The sequence below is a fragment of the Cicer arietinum genome, chromosome 5, assembly GCF_000331145.2.
Source record: "Cicer arietinum cultivar CDC Frontier isolate Library 1 chromosome 5, Cicar.CDCFrontier_v2.0, whole genome shotgun sequence".
Classification (NCBI taxonomy): Eukaryota; Viridiplantae; Streptophyta; class Magnoliopsida; order Fabales; family Fabaceae; genus Cicer; species Cicer arietinum.
In genome coordinates, this window is record NC_021164.2 from 75365733 (window position 1) to 75386499 (window position 20767).

General features: G+C 31.0%; 4 protein-coding genes across 4 annotated transcripts; 1 reads left to right on the top strand and 3 right to left on the bottom strand.

Annotated features, from left to right (window-relative positions):
- The first annotated feature begins 3521 nt into the window (after positions 1-3521).
- On the top strand, positions 3522-4289 carry LOC101488878 (oleosin Ara h 15.0101-like). Its single transcript, XM_004501159.4, has one exon. It carries the CDS (start codon positions 3601-3603, stop codon positions 4060-4062), a length of 462 nt encoding a protein of 153 aa, XP_004501216.1. The 5' UTR covers positions 3522-3600; the 3' UTR covers positions 4063-4289.
- Positions 4290-5913: 1624 nt separating this feature from the next.
- LOC101488531 (AIG2-like protein D) lies at positions 5914-7820 on the bottom strand. The gene is made up of 4 exons (XM_004501158.4): positions 7614-7820; positions 7454-7526; positions 7197-7376; positions 5914-6309 (listed from the first exon to the last, which is right to left on the bottom strand). The coding sequence occupies exons 1-4, from the start codon at positions 7757-7759 to the stop codon at positions 6166-6168; spliced, it is 543 nt and encodes a 180-aa protein (XP_004501215.2). The 5' UTR covers positions 7760-7820; the 3' UTR covers positions 5914-6165.
- Positions 7821-8588: 768 nt separating this feature from the next.
- LOC101515773 (proteasome subunit beta type-6) lies at positions 8589-12272 on the bottom strand. Its single transcript, XM_004501157.4, has 8 exons — positions 12037-12272; positions 11866-11942; positions 11338-11393; positions 11158-11230; positions 10512-10623; positions 9459-9532; positions 9014-9088; positions 8589-8913 (listed from the first exon to the last, which is right to left on the bottom strand). The coding sequence occupies exons 1-8, from the start codon at positions 12143-12145 to the stop codon at positions 8788-8790; spliced, it is 702 nt and encodes a 233-aa protein (XP_004501214.1). The 5' UTR covers positions 12146-12272; the 3' UTR covers positions 8589-8787.
- A 3419-nt stretch (positions 12273-15691) lies between these two features.
- Positions 15692-19935, bottom strand: LOC101515441 (uncharacterized). Its single transcript, XM_073369293.1, has 10 exons — positions 19546-19935; positions 19365-19458; positions 18902-18998; positions 18664-18792; positions 18469-18576; positions 18229-18374; positions 17577-17619; positions 16570-16743; positions 16192-16318; positions 15692-16093 (listed from the first exon to the last, which is right to left on the bottom strand). The coding sequence occupies exons 1-9, from the start codon at positions 19676-19678 to the stop codon at positions 16211-16213; spliced, it is 1032 nt and encodes a 343-aa protein (XP_073225394.1). The 5' UTR covers positions 19679-19935; the 3' UTR covers positions 15692-16093; positions 16192-16210.
- Positions 19936-20767: the final 832 nt, after the last annotated feature.

Consider the following 20767-nt stretch of genomic DNA (forward strand, 5'->3'; position numbering starts at 1 on the left):
TTATAACCGGAAACAAAGAAAAATATGGATTCCATAATATAAATATATATATATCAAAATTCCCAAATTACAAACCCTAATTTTTCAAACACGTTAAAAATATGAATTCCATAATATATATATCAAAATTCCCAAATTACAAACCCTAATTTTTCAAACACGTTAAAAATATGGATTCCATAATATATATATATCAAAATTCCCAAATTCCCAAATTACAAAGAACAAGAAACTACATGCTCTGATACCAATTGTTGGAAAAACCTTACTAACGTTGTGCTCAACAATCCATGTCAATTACATGATGAATAGCCAAAGGCGGAAGCGTACCTGTGGGAATTGCCATTAATGAAATCCTGGGATGATGATGATAGAGCCAATGGGTTGGGTGATCTTCCTCAGCAAAACACCCTGAAGACCTTGCTCTCTTGATGGGGATAGAGAGAACCAGAGAATTTTCTCCTTTAGGGTTTTGAAACTGAATAGTCTTGTTGTGTTTGCCTTGGGGACCATTACCCCTATATATAACTATTATTAGTTATATCCCAAATTGCAGTATTTCCAATTCAGCCCCTCATTAAATTAGAAACTGCCCGGTATCTACACTATTAATTTTCATAACTATTATGCTCTTTAGCCATAAACTATTATATATTATTTGACCCCCAGTTTATTGGCTAATTATATAATGACCCTAACACACTTTATTAATTAATTACATATGTGACCCATAAATCTTACAAACTCTGCTTATCATCTTCCATACAATAATATATTCAGTTTGCTTGAAATTTAAAACATTAAATATAAATTAAGATTTATTAATTTGAGTTATTGGAGTGAAAAAATAAGAATCCAATTTGAGAGGGAGCACGGTCATACATATATATTTATTTATTTTGAAAGAATACATTAAAAATCGAAGATTTGAGAGTTTAACCTAGGATTTTTAACAAATTATGTATAAAAAAATAATGACATTAGCATTTTAAAATGCAAAAAATAAAATAGAGGTACCAAATCAAATATTTACTTGTAATCTTGAGTTGCCATATGAATATATAATTTAAAAAATATTTATATTGATAATAATTTAATATTTAATTTGTATGATACTACATTCAATCATAAAGAATAAATAAGATAGAAGATTTAAATGTAATTGTGACGTTAAAATCGATACATTTAAAGTTAAAGGTGATTTATTTATGAAGATTGTTTTGCAGAAAAGCATGAAAGGTCGACAAGACCACGAGGAAAACGAAGAATGAAGAAGAAGAAGATAGCAAAATCATGGTTGCAACCTCAGTTTGGTAGGTGTTTCAGGTAGTTTTAGAGAAACATTGTGTATATAGTGGGAGCATTAGCAGAACAACTGAACTAAGTCCCCAAGTTTTCACAGTTGTTAAGGTTTATATTAAGCCTGTTCCTAGTTACAACTAGAGCTACAAATTAGTTAATTAACAATTTTAAACAAATGTAATAACATGAACCAAAGAGAAGAGAGATTGACTTATTTTATGCTTTTGCACACAGAAATTTTGAGCACAAATTGGACTAAAGAGATAACTTATAGGAAAGCATGCCTAATAAGAAAACAATATTAAAATAGAAAGTGAAAAATGTTATAAATAATTTCTTTTGTATTCCATAAAGTATGAATTATGAGTTATGACGAGTCGATGTTATACTATGAGCCTCAATTTTGTATTTTTCTTTAGGCATATTTAATGTTCATAATAATAATAGCATCAATACAAGGAGGAGTTGGTAAAAAAAGAATGGCAGTAACTAGTTATGTGTACTGCTTGCTTCCCTGACAAATTCATGGGTCGCACTAATTGCTTGTCTCCTAAGAAAATTTATTCCAAAATTTGGACAAATGAAATTAAACTCAATAGTCAATACAATGGCATCACAAATTTAGCCCCTCGCTTTAAATGTTAGGTTTGGCCTCTGCAATATCTACATTAATTTTTGAAAAAGACTCACACTCAGGATTTTGAAGTTTAGATTTTAAAATATTTTGAAACTGAAAATTTCGTAGTGTGGATATTAAATCAATTCATAGAATTTGAAATGTTTTTACGAATTTATACAATTTTAAATAATTTATTAGTTTTTTTAGCAAATGTTTAAAGTTACAAGAGTCAAATAAAATAGACAATAAATAATAACAAGGTTGAATAAAAAAATATACAATCAATACAATTTTCTTTAGATGTTGGTATTATTTTGATCACATTTTTCTTAGATATGTAGAATATATCACACATTGAAGTGAAGTATCATAACTAAATCAATATTTCGGCACTGAAATTCTTTTTTGAGTCTTAGCAATGTATTCTCTCAAATTTAAGAAATAGATAACTAATTTCTTTAGTTTCAATTAGCAAAAAGTAGTTATACTTTGCAATTTATTTGAGAATTTAAGAAACAGATAACTAATCTCTTTGGTTTCAATTAGCAAAAAGTAGATATATTAATTGTTATACTCAAATGTAAGTAAATGTTAATTAATCTATACACATTTAATAATATTATTTTAAAAATATTTTTACTTGTATTAGTTTTTTTTATCATTGTGGAGAGATAATTATTATAATTAAAAGTGAATTAATAATTATATTTACTTTTTCACATAAAAATCAATAAAACTAAATACACTAAAATCATGTGATAAAAAATTGAAAATATGTAAAAAAAATTATGAGGAAAAAAAATACTTTTTACTACTCAAAATACACCAAACTTTAATATATAAAAATTAATCTATCAAAATTAAAAAATAAAAATTAAATATCAGAAGACTTTTTTCAAATAAAAATTCTCGATTAAGTACTATTAAATTTCAACTATATAATTAAAAAGTTCAAAGTATCTTAACTGAATACCACAAAGTGTATTTCAATTAAATCTTGATTGAATACTAGAACACCTTTTTTTAAAAAAATCAATTATAATTTTGAAAAATCAACTATAATTTTTTAAAATAATAATTAATTGATTCTCCAATTAATTTTATTATTTTTTGTTAGTTCACCTATTGATAAGAGATAGGAAATGAAATTATGATAATTTTACAGCTAAATAAAATTTGATTAAAGATTATTATTATATTTAGAATTCAAATTTATGTTTAACCAAACAATTCATTCTAATTATAACTCATTAAACACTTAATCCAGTTCTTTGTTTTAGATAATTTTAACATCATAATCATAATTTACTATTAAACCAAGCATTTGACCAGCATAAATGCAACTCAGTAATCGTTATGTTAATAAATTATGCAATAGAATCATCTAAATTTAACTTATATATCCCCTGGTTTCATTTTCATAATCACATAGTGATGCTTTTTGAGTAGTGTTTGCAGAGACACTAGTCATTTAAGGGGACAGGTGTTGCTTCTTATGCTACTCAGTTTCATGCAATGTCGACACGACATGCAATGCATCTTCATCTTTTGCCAAGTAATCTGCCACCGGTTCCCCTTATAATAATGATATATACTATCTCTTCTCTCACACACAACTCAACACAACAAAACAATCACAAATATTCAACTTTTTTTATATCTGAATTTGTCTTACCACCATGGTTGATCAACCAAGAACAACAGGATCCTACACATATGGAGGATCCTATGATCCCAACATCAACCAACCTTCACGCCAAACTGTGAAATTCTTGACAGCTGCTACCATTGGTGTCTCACTTTTGTTCTTGTCTGGACTAATCCTTGTTGGAACTGTCATAGGCTTAATCATTGCAACCCCTCTTCTTGTTCTCTTCAGTCCTATCTTAGTTCCAGCTGCTATAATCCTATCTCTCATTGCTGGTGGATTTTTGTTCTCTGGTGGTTGTGGTGTGGCTGCTATAGCTGCATTGTCATGGATATACAACTATGTCTCTGGTAATCGTCCTGCTGGTTCGGATACTCTTGATTATGCTAAAGGGATGATTACTGATAAGGCTAGAGATGTGAAGGAAAGGGCTAAGGAATATGGAAATTATGCTCAGGGTAGAGTACAAGAGGCTACACAAGGGTCTTATTAATAATGGTTGATTTGGCTTCTACCCTTTACCATTTGCATGTTCACTTCATGCATTTAATGTCACCTTCTCTGTTTGTATCTTTTTAATTTATTGTGTTCTATGTTATTCTGCTGTTTTTTTTTTTTTTTTTGTAATATTTCCTATGTTTTTGGAGTTAAATAGTTCGTCTTATTTGTGTAAGCATTATGTTAGTTAATTAATAAATCACTATCTCTTTTGTAGCTAAAGTATTTCCTCTTGTTTAAGATATGTGAATGTGATTTGTGTTAGAAAAGATATGTGAATGTGATGCAGTAATGTTTCCTCCCTTAATAGGGATGTTGTTTTTGTCTCCCTTTTCTCTAAATTACCTACCAAAATACATAAATAAATATAGGATTGATGTAAAAAAATCTTCAAGTGGCAGGACAGGAAATAGAAGAGTTGCAAAATTAGGGGTTTTTTACTTTGTCAAAATGTTATTTTTACATAGACTCTTGAAATAAATTTGTCATGGACATAAGTTAATGAAAATCTAAATTAACTAAGAAAATGAAAACAGTATAATAAACGGCCCCTTAGTACACCAACGGGTGAATGAAATGTCACATATTCACAGCAAGACTAGCTGAATCACACATGAATTGGATACATCAATATTAGAAATTTGTGCTTTGCAAAATTAGTAGCCACAGCCCACAAGTGAATGAATGCCACATATTCACATCAAAACTTTAGCTGAATGACACATGAATTTCGGATATCATTAACATTAGCAATTTTTTATACACCACAAAACTCTTTAAAGAAAATGGAGAGGATCTCTAAATATTTTTATACATCACAAAACTCTTAAAAAATAATGGTCGGAGAGGATCTTAACTCATTACAGTTTCTTCAGTTATCAGTTGTTACTTGTTTCCTCTGGCTTAGGACCATCACTGTGACATTTATTCGCGAATTAGGAAATTATTAATTGTCTTCTACCTACTTTCTCTCGAGTATTTTTCATCCCAAGTACTAATTCGCAATGTTTTCATCACGTGTTCGGATTATTAATTGTCTTCTACCTACTTTCTCTTGGATTTTTCATCCACAATGTTTTCATCACGTGTTCAGACGAGTTCATTTTGGATTTGTATATTGTATATAAAGTGAGATGAATTTTAAAATGAAAGAGAGGGTAGAAATATTAAATTTTGACCATACATTAAATTGTCTATTTAAAAAAGTTACATAATTTTTTGTTTTAATAATCTTAATTATTCATAATGTATTCATGACTTTTATGACGATTCATTCTTCTCATACTTTTATTATCAAATATCTCACATTTAAAATGTTTATATATTACCTTTTGACTTCATTCATCCAATAGACCTATAGAGAAAACTGATGTAAGAAATTTATGACAAGATATCTATTTTTTACACTATATACTTTCGTGAACATTATAAGAACACCTAGTACATATTAAATGTATTTTTTGACTACTCACTTTTCTTGCACATAAAGATTACTTGATAGATAAATAAAATAACAGAAGAATGAATGGGTCAATGACGGAAACAGAGGATGAAGTATGGAATCAAATACTATAAGGAATGAAGAAGATATGCCTACATAATCTCCCTCTGAGTGACACGTTGTAGTCTTGTTCTTGTATTCTAAACTTTAATAAAAGCACGTGAGAAGGGGTTCATAAATGAGGCTCTAAGGAATAATCAGAATTTGATCATTATTTTATTAGGGAGGACTTTCTCCCATTTGGGTAGGTTTTATGTCCACCCATCTTTTCTTTTCCTTTATTATAAATAATATAATTCTGGTGTGTTTATTTGCTAGTATTATAGTAAATAAACATTAGATGTCTTTGCAGCAAAGTAACTATAGTGATGCTTTAGATGTCAATTACTTTTTATAAAAAACAAAAAGAATTTGATCATAAATACATCACTACCTTGTCATTGTAAAAAAGCATTAATATGCTTATGCTTATTAAAAACATTAGATGAATTATTAGGAGAGAAACTGATAATTGTCAAGAGTAATAGTATGATTCTTGGTGAAATCATACAATACTTCACAATAAACATAATGCAGAGTTTTTACAAGCTGTAAACATCAAGGGTCAAGTGGCTTATCGTTTTCTTGCTTGTAGAAGGATTCATAAGTCTGAACTCTTGGCTTTGATTCTGGCAATTCCAACTGTTTCACGAAGCCATCAGTCATCTTGACGAAATCATTCATGTGAACATTTTTCCATTCCTTCCAGTTCAAAACAACAGAAATATAATAAGAACATACTTCTTGAATAGGGAGGAATGCATGGAAATAGATTTAAATTTGAATCTAGAATTTGAAATGAATAAATTAAAGGAGCATGTGAAGATTAAGGACATTCGCACAAATTATGCAGGAGGCATATCAAAAATAAGCTTGTATTCAGTATGCAATGCAAAGACAATAATCATATCTGCAACAAGGCCTTCTTGAATGATACTCCCTCCGGTCTTACAAATAAGAAAAAAGTCAAATATATTTAATTTAAATTTAGATTAAATATACTTGATTTTTTGTTTATATTTAAAATCAGACTAAATAAAGGGAGTATGTTTGAACATTACTATAATCAAATGATATCCAGTAAGTTAATTCCCTCCTTAACCACATTGCAAAACAAAACAAAAAATGAGCCAATGGACTTGAAAAACAGGACAGACTATTTTTTATGAAGAATTTACATACTCAAAGCATTTAAATTGTGTTTCCATAGGCTTCAAAATACAAACTAATACAAAGCCATTCACTTTTTATTTAGTGTTCAGAAGAAAAGTGGCCATAAGGTATATTCATCAATCAAGGAACTTCAATTATTATTATAATTATTATTATGTGTCACTGATTACTAAACATAAAGTTTTTAGACAAAAAGAGTCACATCATCTGGCCTGTAAAATATGTGTCACCAAATTTATGGAAACAAAGTTCTTAATAATGCAACCATGAAAAGAGGCTTAAGTAATACTAATTAGCAATTTTGCAGGCAAATGATGAAGTAACGTTTCCAACATATGAAGAAAAAAACGAAGTAATAAATAATAATAATAACATATTTAATGGTTTAGTTTGGGAGATGAAAATAAGAAAGAAACCTCAAAATCCCAGTGGGAATACAAATCAGGATCATTTGGATTGCTCCAAACATAAGCTTGAACCGGCAAGTTTTGAGAATTGGGCTCCAAAAAGGAAACCTGAACGTCAGTTCTAATATATTCAACATCTTCAAATTCATCTAAAATATGGAGTTCCAATCCTGAGATGCCAAGAAGGACCTGAGCAAAGAGTTAATAAATTGATTAATTTAAATCGAATGGAATAGTAATCAAGAATTGTTAATAATACTACTTACCCTGCCGGTGACATTTTTAGACTGGACGGGGAGGATAGCAGGATAAACGCGACCTTTGATCTTAAATCTATGGCTGCATTAGTGAAATAAAATAAGAAGAAGAATTGATTGACGAATGAATGAATGAATGAATGAAGAGAGTGAGAGAGTAAGAACTAACAAATCGGGGAGGGTAGCAGGTGCGGATGGAGGGACGCGATTCAAGAGGGCACGGACAACCTCATCCGCAAGGAGGCTACCATACACAAACACGTTATGATTCTTATTCTGATTCTGAGTAATCACACTATTCGCCACCACGCTCATCTTTCTTCTCTATGGCACAACTCCACTCACTCCCTTCACACTTCACGCATTCAATCAAACTACAATTCTGCGCTTATGTATAAGATACATGACACGTGCCATTCTTGATTAACTAAAATATATCAATTTTTAATTCAAAAATGCATCAAAAACTTGTCTTTTTTATTTTTCTTAATTTTAAAATTTGTTGTTTTCGATATAAAATTTCTAATTTTACTTTCATTTTCACTGAGGGAAACTATAAAAAGTGATACATACATTTTTTAAAGATTAGAGTTTATCTAGTGAGATACTTCTGAAACTTTTTGAAAATGTCTATAAATTATTTTTTAGTTTATATTAATAACCTTTTAAAAATAATTTTATAAGTTGAGAAAAATAACTGAGTACAACAAGACTTCTATATGCTTTATTTGGTTCAACTAAATGCAATCTAGAAAGATTCAATTTGCCAGGAGGTATAAGTGATTTTATTTCTAGGTTCAATTTTCTAGGAGGTAGAAGTGATTTTATAATATAAGTTATATATTGACATACATATGTTAGTGAATGGCTTCTATTAAGTCAGGTCAAAACAGGAGAACAAATCATTTCTAGAAAACAATTTTTTAATATTATGGTAATATAATGAAAATATTTTCTTATCATTTACTCATTAACTACACTAATAATTGAAATCTCAAATATGGCTATGATGAATAGTTACTTCGACTACTTTTTTGCTCTCATTATAACTATGAGATTAGAGAAAACGTCCAGTGATAGTATTAAAAAGGTGATATTTTTCACGCAATAAATTGCACTACTTATTACTGCTGCTGCCAAGACGAAAAAAGAAAAAGTAACATCGGTTGATTCGGAGCACATGTAATGAAATAAAGCATTCCATAGTACACAACATGAGGATATATAATAACAACCAATATCTAACCGAACAATATAACGATTACACAAATTCGATAAAATAGTTCACAGAAAGGGCTGACAGCGCGGGATATAATCTAGCCGATGACTCTTTAGTCCCAACTTCATATGTTCATTGGCTCTGGGGCACCAAGAATGTCTAGCAATGAGTTATGAGACTCCAGTTCGTCGTGCCATATCGGCAGTTGATCTCCAGGGTAGAAATTCCTGGTCACTCCCTCTGAGTTTATCTGCAAGGGATTCAAAATCAAATGGTATCATCAATTAATGTGCACATTTAACGTATGAATCTGGCCTTTAAAACACAAATCATTGAACATGATGTCTTACTATGACTGTTCGGACAACTCCTCCACTAGCACCGTCACGAGCAATGGCAAGTGAAACTGCCTTTTTGACTAGTTCCTGCCGTACATAAAAAAATACTGTTAAAAGTAAGGATTGAGATAGAAATCCCGCCCCCAAAAACCATGCTCAGAATTTTTTTGCCTGTCCATGTCTGAAGAAAAATGTTACCATAACAAGAAAAACCAGATCAGATCCCCCAAAACCTTACATTCACTACAATCTTGTTGGCACAAGAAAGAAAAATGAATCTCCTTTTATATAAATATGATAATAAAATAGCCAACCCACACTTAAATGACTACAGATACCTCCTCCTCATCTCAGGCTCCTACTCATGTCTTATTTCTTCTATCTATCTCAGCCATCATAACTAACTCCCACCAAGTCACTTACAGACACCTCATTTAGCAAGAATCGAGACACATACCTCAGCTTCGTCCTTGGTCATTCCATCTTTCCAAGCTTGGTCAAAAAATCCATATAAGTAACTGGACCCAGATCCTGCAAGATACAACTCATGTAAACCATAGCTTTATAAAAGAAAATAATGCACCCCAAGGATAAAGTTAAAGGCTAGCAATGAAAATTTAAAAAGAATAAGATGTAATGATGTATATAGACTACATTCGTATAAAATTTGCACAGATCAGTGATCTAGGCTATTCCAAATTGACCAGCGAGACCAGTAATGTGACAAGCAAATCATCAAAGCCTTAACAGATTCACATTCAACCTTCCCAATGGAAGAACCAACCATTTTACAAGCCTCACAACAACTAAAGCCTTTTCCTATGAAGTTGAGTCAGCCACATAAATAAATGGAAAAAATTGACCTTTCGTGCAAACCTATAGTTATAGAGAAACCATTTGTATCCTCACATTAGTCGTGGTCCCCTTGAATTGTACTACTATCTTTAACTGGCTAGATATAAGCAACCCAAAGTTCTGAGCTCATGTCTAGGCTTTCTTCACTAAAGCCTTCAAGAAAACCTCTCTATGAACCACTCATGTTCATTTTCCAAATCAATATAACTACGTATAAATATTTTTTAGGCTCCAATAACTCTGATATAAAAGAGATACATGCTGATATGGGAAAAAAATTTCAGGTTCTCATCATAAAACAATTCCAAAGTAACTTCAGACAAAATTTCCGTTTTACTTTTTCATCCACATTAGACCGATAGAGAGAGCAACCTACTAGCAATTACTTGGGTTTTATTTAATCTTCCATCTTTTATTTCTACAAGTTTCTGAAGTCTATAGATGATCTAGATCAACTTTAAAAAAAGGTTTTCCTTGCATCACTGATTCTTGGGATAAAAAAATAGATCTTCCAGATGTCAGATCATAATATCAAGGAATACACTTAGCAAGTGACATGAAACATATGTATACAGGACACACATCTATAGCTGAACATGAATAAGAAATCGCAATAGAGATTGTATTTATAAAACATATTTTAACGGTCAAATACCTCCAATAGCAAAAGGTTGTTGTACAATTGTTCCACCTAGAGGAACTCCATAAATCTGACCACCTTCATACTTGTCCCAACCACCAACAATTAACCCAGTTTGTAAGAAATTCTGCAATGAGAATAGATTTATATTACTTATAGACACACATATATATCATTAGTTAGAAACAATAGATTTATCTATCGTGCGGACATAATATCAAATAGTTTTTTTTATCAAGCACAGGTGTACCTAATGCTCATTGCTTTTGCAAATGGAACTCAGGCCAATGAAATGTTAAAAATTAAAACCAATTTTTAATGTTCAAACCATCAGCATGCTTGAATTCCGCTCACTTCAAATTTATCAATTTCTAATATGAAACAAGGAGAAATAGTTAAATGGCAAAAGAACCTAGAATTCAATTCCTATTATAAACATCATATTAATAAAGATTCACTTGAAAAAGAAAGATATAGGACAAAGCCTTTAACAGATAACGGAGTTCTCTTGCAATCTAATGCGAAGTTTGATTTCTAGCTTTTGGAGAAGCATAGCATAATCTAATCGAGTAGTATCTACTATTTAGAATTGAAACTAGCATTATAGATGAAAACTCAACTATACCACTCTAATTAACAAGAAAAAGCCACAAAGTCACACCTTGTTGTTATATGCGAGAAGCCGAACAAGGTTTGCAGCAACCTTGACTGTCGCAGGTTGTCCGAGCTGAATCCTACATTAAATGAAAATTAACAGTGATGTGAAGATCATAGTCTAAAACATCATATAACAAAAGAAAATATCTGATTAGACTATACACAATTAACTAAGACCACTTACGTGTGTTGATGGAGAAAGTAGCGCACATAGTCAGAGACAACCTGAGAATCTGCAGCCTGAAAAAAGAACACAGTATTATGGCTAGAACAACCAAAAAGAATTATCAAAGTATAATTTTGATACACCGTCAACAAATCCCAACCAACCATATATATGTGACTTTAGAACTAGTTATCATTAAAGTCAAACATTTTTAAAGATTGGATGATTGTGATTGATTGACACATTGACAGTGCATATGAATTAAATCCGAATTATAACTATAGAATAAACAACCAAAAGCTCAATTTTCTTCCATTTTTTAAGATAGCAACTGCCACCTTTAGAAAACCATAGTTACAACCATTTTGCAAAATAAAATGAAAAATCTAAATTGTGAGAAATGAACTGCATAACTCCATCAAATATAGGAAGCAAAGATCCAAATTAACATAAACAGGATATCAAGTCAAGCTAATAATGATAATACGAGCAAAAAGATACATAACCGCATAGCAAGAGTAGTATTCGAGAAAGAAAGAAAAGTACCGATCCAGAGCGACAAACGTAGACATTATCAGTGAGCTGTGTGATTTTGTCGGATGCACGATTGGCAACATATACTCCTGAAAGCGAGAGAAAGTAAACATTATTAAGACAAGCATGGTTTAACATAAATTGATTATGATTAGGGTTTGCTAAAAAAATGAATGAGTATACCAGTGCTGGTTCGGGAGTCGGCTCCAAGAACGACGCCGCCGTTGTAGGTAACGCCGATGATAGTGGTTCCCATGGAATGGGGAGCGTTGAAATCGAAGTTTTGATCCATTATTCCGATTTGATTCACAGAGGAACTGAGAGAAAAACTTGAAGATGAAGAAGAAAGAGGGTAAAGTGAATATAATTCGATGACCTAGCTAACACAGGGTTTAATTGAATCGAATGAAGGTGTCACAAAAGAAAGGGAAAAAATAAATAGACTTGCTGCATAAGTTTTTATTTTCTCAATAGTATATTTTTTAAAGATGTTTATTTTTTATGTGCTATTAATATCAGTTTAATTTTTTAACTAAAAAAATTATTTTATTTTTACAAAATATTTCTTATTTTCATCTCTTAAAATTATGTTAGTTTTAGTTTTATTAATAAAGAGATGATAAATTTTTTAAGTGAACTATTATTTATATTTTAGAAAATAATAAAACTATAAAAAAATAGTATTTTATTATTTTTGAAAATATACTATCATTTTACTTTATGTTCATTTATCTTTTTAGTTTTGAAAATGCATCTCCCATTAAAAAATTATATTTTTTATTCACTATTAGTAAACTTCTTATCAAACAAATTTTGAATAGAAAATACTACGTTATTACAACCGTGAATTATAGATATAAATACAAAAACAAAAAATTAATGAATTTAAATCATATACGTCGATAATGTAAAAAGTTTTTATAATATCAATCAATCTCAATCATTAGATTATTAAAAATATTTGATTTTTATTCTAACTGCATCTAAAATCATATTCGTGATGGTTGTGATTGACTAACAATATAAAACTGTTTACACTGTCGGTTTATGATATTTAAACTCAAAATTAATTTTATCAACAATTATGTTCTTTTCAAATATTTTTATTAGTTAATATTATTTTGATTTAATTGCACTTTTTTTAAAATTTGATAATTTTAATCGCTCCTAATGAATTTTAAATTAAAAAACTACGATGTAACAATAATATTTTTTAGTTAAAAAATATAAAAGAGACAAAAAAAAATATCTAAATTTTAAAATATGGAGATTAATTATATAAAGGGACATAATTTCACAAAGGTGTTAGACAATCGAGTTGCTTAAATATTTGATATTAGTTGGTAATATATATGTCGTGAAAATTATTTTTTTTTCAAGTGAAAGTTATAGAAGTTTCTGTATATCTAGTATCACTAAGTAGTTCAATTGGTAAATCAAGAGACGTTGAAGGTACAAGATCGATTCTAAAAAAAACTAACATAATTTAATAATTATTAACATTTATTTATATTTAAAATAAGACAAAAAATTAAATCTAGTGACAGAAGTTATGTGGTCAATTATTTTAAAAATTATATATCAATAAAGCAACATTCAATAACCCTTAAAGGAGTCAAATTAATTTATAGAAGTTTCTATAGCTGGGCTTGTGTCCCAAAGCACATTAGACATACGTTTACATTCTCACCGCACAAATAAACAGTGTTTTAAGCAAAGAGTGTATGCAAGAACAGTGTATGTGTCAACCAGGTCGCACAACCGTGTATTTGCACAATATCTAATTAAACTGACACGTGTCAATAAAAAATAAGGTACAACCTTTCTCACCACCCAAAGTCAGTTTAAAAGTTAAAAGTACACATGTAAAAAAATATGACAATTTTAATGGAGCCTGGAAATATACATTAAAATATAAACACAACTTTTTTCGTCTTGAAGTGTATTCCTGGCACGTCATTTTTCAGAAACATGGATGGTTAAAGTTGGGTAAAAAAATTTAGTGGCTCTTATTGAAACGGAATGGTATGTCTTTGCACAATGAAAGAAACTCTTATATTTGAAAATCAAGGATGTACAAAGAAGGCTCAATGCATTTGATGATGCCTTCTGACATACCGGCAATTCTTCCAGCTGTCGGCCTGCTAGCTTTTTATAATGAAACTTCAAGGGCCTATAATGCGTGTATAGTTGAGAGTTTTGAATGAAAAAAGAATATAAAAGAAAAATATCTCATTTTTTTTATATTCTTTTTTCATTTAAAACTCTCAATTATACCCAACATTGAAATTTACATACTAAAATACTTTTATTTTTATTTTCAGATGATCACATCTCCGTCTTGCGACCTCCCCACTGTCAAAAAAAGTAAGACATTTTGATATATAAATTTATATGGAGAGTTTTGAATGAAAAAGGGATATAAAAGAAAATCATTAAAATAAATGAAATAGAACTATAAAAATGTTAACTACAAATGTGGTTCACTTTGTGTACGATCGATCATCTTTCATGTTATCCCCGATCATTGTTTTAGTATGTCAATCAATCCACCGCATACAGCAATAGTCTGTCATCATTGTAACCAAAAAACCCTCCTGTAGAATGTCAATATATTTCCTAAGTCAGAATTTTGTCCATTCACATCCCCTCAACGTATTCACTATATTTTGTACTTCTATTAGCATTTGGTTTGTGGCCTCAATGGCCACAACTAAAAAAAAAATAAAATCATACTTCAACTGAACTTAATAGGTTGAGCTGGATACATATATTGTATGTTTATCACCAGAGATTGACAAAGGACCGATCCAAATAATATATTAAAAAGAGTTATATTACTATGACAAAGTCGTTAAGGAGATTTTACCATTTCCATTGTTGAGTAGTTTAAACCCACTGCAAAATCCCTTTTAGCCTCCTCCATCTCTAATGGCTAAAAAGATGAAACAAGAAATGGAGGTGTTAACATCTCCTAATGACACAACTATAGCAGTGAGACTCTTTTTAATATATTATTTTGGATTTCTCAGTAAAATCGTTGCTCTTTTTCTTGACAACATTTGTATGTCAATCCTTTGTGACAAAGCCTACATTTTCTCTATCATGTTCAACTAAGTAAGTTCAATTAGGAGACAATTTATTTCTCCTTTTGTGGCCACGGAGGCCACGAATTAGAATAACGGTACCAGGTATACTGAATACATTCTTTGTGGGGATATGAATGGATAGACTGATACTGGTATCACAAATGAAGACTTTAGGAAATATGTCGAAGAGCTACCTGAGGGTTGTTCGTTTAAAATAGTGGCAGACTGTTGCTTTTAGGGGTGGATTGATTGACATGCTAAAACAATTGATAAGGGATAGCATGGAAAGTGAGCCACAAAAAGTGTTACTAAAAAGTTTATTAAGAACTATAATAAGAAGCCATGCACATGAATCTGTTATAATAACGAATGTAACAATCTCCTATTAGGAGAGGTCGGTTATCAAACAAAAAAATATTGACTAAATTAATTCTTACTAGATTAAAATTCACATTTGACACCAGCAGAAATAAAAAAAACTATGCAGTCTATGTCCAATTATGACAGGGTGGGCAGCAAACTAAAACAGTGGTTCAGAACAATCTGATTGAGTTGCAGAAACAGAACCGATGGAGAAGGCAAGTAATTTCAATTCAGCCATATCATTTTCATCAGCAAATGAATAGAAGATTAATCCATCCTTGTTACTTGATCCACCTACATTAGTAGAAATAGACCTAATGCCATAGAATCGAGGTTTTTTCATTCCAAACACAAGATATAAGTAAAAGCATAAACAATTGGCTATATGATGATGGTCAACCAATTTAAATATTGAATAAGTAAAATACTTTCAGTTTTTTTTCATCAATATATTCAACAAAATTATGTATCTTTGACATTTGAAAATGTGATTCTCATCAATATATGAGCCGCGATTCTAGGGCACTTTTTCTACATCTACTTCAACATCCCAAGTGATCAAAGTCTGTACAATCAAATTTGCTGCCCTATAAACCGAGTGTGCCTTTAAGATTTGAGCCATGGGAAGCCAAGGCAACAGTGTGCATGCTAGTGCAACAACCAACTCATTCAAGATCAGTAGTTGTTCAGCAGCATTAGTAAACCATTCCACTTGATGGAAGCCCATTGTCATCCTAGTTGAAGGATTGAGCAACAAATACTTCGATTGTTTTACATGATGTCTGTCTCTGTTTAATTACAGAGTGTGTTTTGCTTTAAGGGGACAATAACCAACAGAAGTTGGAATGGATGAAATGAAAAACCAGCGCAGAAATATCAGGCTTACCTCCAGGAAGAATCTGCCACTAACTTGAATCGCCTTCCACTTCAAGTTGCTTCCCAAACTTTCTTAACGCAAGCGAGTAAATAGTTTTTCTACTCACTGACGTTTTTCCAATAACCAATTTGACAGCCTAATAATACATCAGCAGTTGAAATTAACAAACAAACACACTAAAAAGGCTGAAATGAAAACATGAACTGCACCCAATTAATAAGAATGAGTCAATCAACCTAGAAATAAATTATTCTTTGTTTGCATGCATCAATCAACCTAGAGATAAATAATACTTGAACTGGCTGAATCATGAAGTATCATATCCATAATTTGATTATTTTTTCATCAAGCTTCTACAAGAACTAAAATGAAATCTGTGTATATTACCGTGGAAAGACTCTCGCCATTTTCAATTAATTCTCTTAGTTCACTCTCAAGTTGGATGTCTGACGGAGGCTCAACTTTAGAATTTGCTTGCCCTTCAATCAATATGGTAAGTTCTCCCTTTGGTTGACGAATAGAAAATACTTTGTTGGCTTCACCAAGAGTACCACGCCAAAACTACATAGATTATGTTCATAGTGTCAGTTAAAAAATCATTAGAAAAAGTGATATCCTTGGAAACACTATTAAATAAGAACATAGAGATCATTAGTGTTTTGACTTCCTATATGTCCAAACTTGTGACATGAATTAAATCAAGTTTATCATATAATGGTGTCTTGTTAGAGACTTCTTCTTTGCCATCATGTTGTAACAAATTTCAGCAAACATAATCATTGCAATTTGCTGACTAGCATACAATCTCCATGTTGTACACCCAAGAAGTTACAAACCCAATATCACAAATCCCCAGCATAGCCATTCTTTTAGAGAATATGCTGTTGAAGTTAAATCCTGAAGTCAGGCAGACTGCAGTGACCATAATTAATAAGGAATAAAATGGAAATTTGGTGCTGAAGGCTCCCATCATGACAGAATCCAAGAAAAAGAGTGGGTAGACCTACCTTGCATTAACAAGAGAATGATTTCGCGGCCAAAACCCATAACCTCCTAATCACGGAAAATAAATCTAGCCATAACCTCAAAGTCTTCCTTCAACCATAGTTAAGAAATGGTTAAAGTTTTAGAAAGACCTAAAATGAACTAAAAATTTCATAAGAAAAATAGTAACTTGATGGTAAAGAAGGCTATAACAACACACCATTGCTACGATAAACTTGATATAACAAAACATTAATGACCTCTTTTCTTATTACCACTGGTTAAGTGAAAAGTACTAGTAGAATTGGTAGCAACCATCACAGAAATAATATAATTAAAGAAATTAAACTTATCTAATTGGGTTTAAAACAACCAAATATTGATTTCAGAAGGATGCAAGCAAGAATTACCTCTTCATGAAACTTGGTCATTTCTCGAGCAATAACACATCTCCTGCGATATCATCAAATTGAAGAGTCAACCAATCTATGACTAGATACTTCATAACTAATGAACATGAGTATCACTAACGAATATATTGAGGCACTAATACATGAGATGAATAAAATTCAAGGTGGGGTTGAACGACAAATCAAACAAACAGATTATGATTATGTCCATGATTAATATTTCCCCAATGAACAAACAAACCAATGGATTGTCCAACTGAAAAATATAAAAGTGAGAAACAAGAAGGATTTGATTAAATAAAAAAATAGTGAGAGCATAGTACTTCTATTCATCAAATTAAGCATTATGAGTTACTCCCTCCATCTCACAAGAATTGTCACATTTGCAAAAAGAATCTCATTTTCAGTTATCAATGTAATATTATGTGCATCATTCTCAAGTCAGTAACTCATTATATTCAATTTTGCTTTATGATACTGATGAATACATCAATTCTAAATAAGGGTAATTTAGTAAAACTATTATTCGTTTTCTTTCATTTACAATTTTTTCTTAATTTATGTGAAATAAACAAGTGTAACACAGTTATTGTGAGACAGAGAGAGTATAAATTATAACATCACAATTACAGGTAAGGAGAAGTCTCAGTACCTTGTATCACCAAAAATTGACGAACCCTCTTCAAGAAATTGAGAAAGCTTGTGAGGAGGAACATAAAATATTTGTGTTGCTGTTTGCTGTGCCGATGCCGTGAGCCTTTTACTTCTTGATCCCGAATGTTTTGGAAGAAAACCAACTAGAGAAATAAATGTGATAGGCAATCAGTTTAGGTCCATAAATGCAAAAGTTTATAACTAAATTCAACCAATATGGTTCAGTCAATTAATTAACAAATGTAAATTCATCAGTGGATAACCCCGAGGCAGAAAGAGCTGATACCAAAGCACAGGGCCCTGGGATTGGAACAACGGGAACATTTTCACTAACACATAATTTGGCCTGCATTGATATCACCACACACAAAGTTATTACGAAACAAAAAGAAGTGTGGATAAGAATAAATAAGTACATAAACAGCACACTCACCAACTCCATACCAGGATCACTGATACCCGGCGTTCCAGCGTCACTTATAAGTGCCACAATCTCACCTTGTTTCAACCTCCTGAGCACAAGCTGTTCCCTTTGTGCTTCATTGAACTTGTGATAACTCATCTGAATATCTAGAAATGAGTATTAGAAATGTAAAATGCAATTATGCAAAGCAATCACATATGTTGATCTAGGTTTGCAGAGAGAGTGGAGCGAAAAGGAAGTGGCTTACCAGGGGTGTTTTGATATTGTAGTAATGAAGCAATTTCCCAGAGTGCCTTGTGTCTTCTGACAGTATGATATCTGCGGAGTTTAGCACACGAAGAGCTCTGAACAACAGTGTAAATCAAATTTAGCTTCAGACGTCAGGTCAGGACATGTTCCAATTGTCTTATTTGATATTATTAATAGCATAAACACGCGTGAAACTGTTTGATAGAGCCTATGAAAACAACCGATGTCCTGATTTGAGCGTCTTTCACAATTTCAGGTCCCAAATTTGTGGTTTTGTCAAGTTAAAACTTATAGGGATAACAATTTAACATTATTTATCTTTTGCTACAAAAATAACATATATATAATCACTTATATTTATATGATAAGTTTTTATATTATAAGAGCTTAATTAAGTTGTTTATGCAAACAATGCCTAAATGCATTAACTGAAAAAAGAGGAAAACAAAGATGTTCCCTACCTGAAGGTGATGTCTTCAAGATTTCCAATTGGTGTTCCTACGAGATAAAGACCGGGCTTCAAAAGCTGCGAATGACGATTATCCGTTTCATAATCTGCAAGTGAAGATTCGAAATCAGTAATTGTTGAGGGAAAAATAATAGAATGAATTAACCCTAGGAATGGCGTGAAAAATGACTTACCGGTATTTGTGGTTGTTGAGTGAGATGGAGGTCGGAGGTGGAGCAGAAGGATAAAGGGGAAAAGGTGAGTTGTTTTGAGATGGGAGTGAAAAAATGCAATGGAAATGGTGCGGAAGCGGAAACCGCCATCCATGGCAATCCCCGAAGCAACATTTTTCCTTTTTTCGAATATACTCGTACGAAGTTAACGAAACAGTAACACTGATACTTCTGATTTTGTTCTTGACGGAGTTCGATTTTGAAATACTCCAAGAAAGAAGGCCCAGTTCAGCACTTTCACATACTATCCATTTTTTCATTAAACAACGAACACCCAAGTATAAATAAACGAAACACCCGATTGGTCTTACTCATTTTAGTTTTGTGCCACACCTTGCTAAATTATACTTTCAATCTATCAATTTACTTTTAATTTTTTTATGGTCTGTTTTGGTCTTTTAATAATATTTTAGTTTTAGTTATACCAGTCATTTTTGTTAAATTTAATTACAATTTTAGTATCTCCATTTTAACTGAATCGTGAAAATAATTCTTTTATTTATGTGTATTGTAATTTTTTGTTTGTAATGAAAAAATTATTTTTCTTTAATATTTTGTGATAGTACTAAAATAAAAAATATTTTGCCACTTCATACATCAAAATTTATATAAATTATTAGTTTTGTGTAACTTATACAGCAAAATGCTTAATGATTTTGAAGAATGAACATATTTAACGTGGTAATAGATTGAGAGAAAGTTTTTCTACAGGATCAGATGATCTAATTTCTGGGTGTCACTACACCACCAACATTGCCATCAAGTTGAGCGTCACTTATTCTTGAATACGAAGGGATGCACCACCTCCACCACAGTTTCGGTTGTTTGTTGCTTCTCATATGGACATGAAGTTGCAACCACCGATTTAACAACCTATTAAATATATTCATTTATTATTACAATTAAATATAAAAATAATATATTGATTCATTTACCATCAACTGATTCTCACTATAATGTCTGAAAAACGTGATTTCTTTTGAAATCTGTCTCTATACTCTTTTTCGTAAGACAGCGTTTTCTAATACTTTTAATTTTAAACAAATAAAAACAATAATTATTAAAAAATTAAATAATTAGATTAGATGAAATAAGAAATTTTAAAATAATGGATATGACATATATAAATTACGTAAGTGTAAAGATGAGTAAGTAACTTAATAATGAATTTTTATTTTTATTA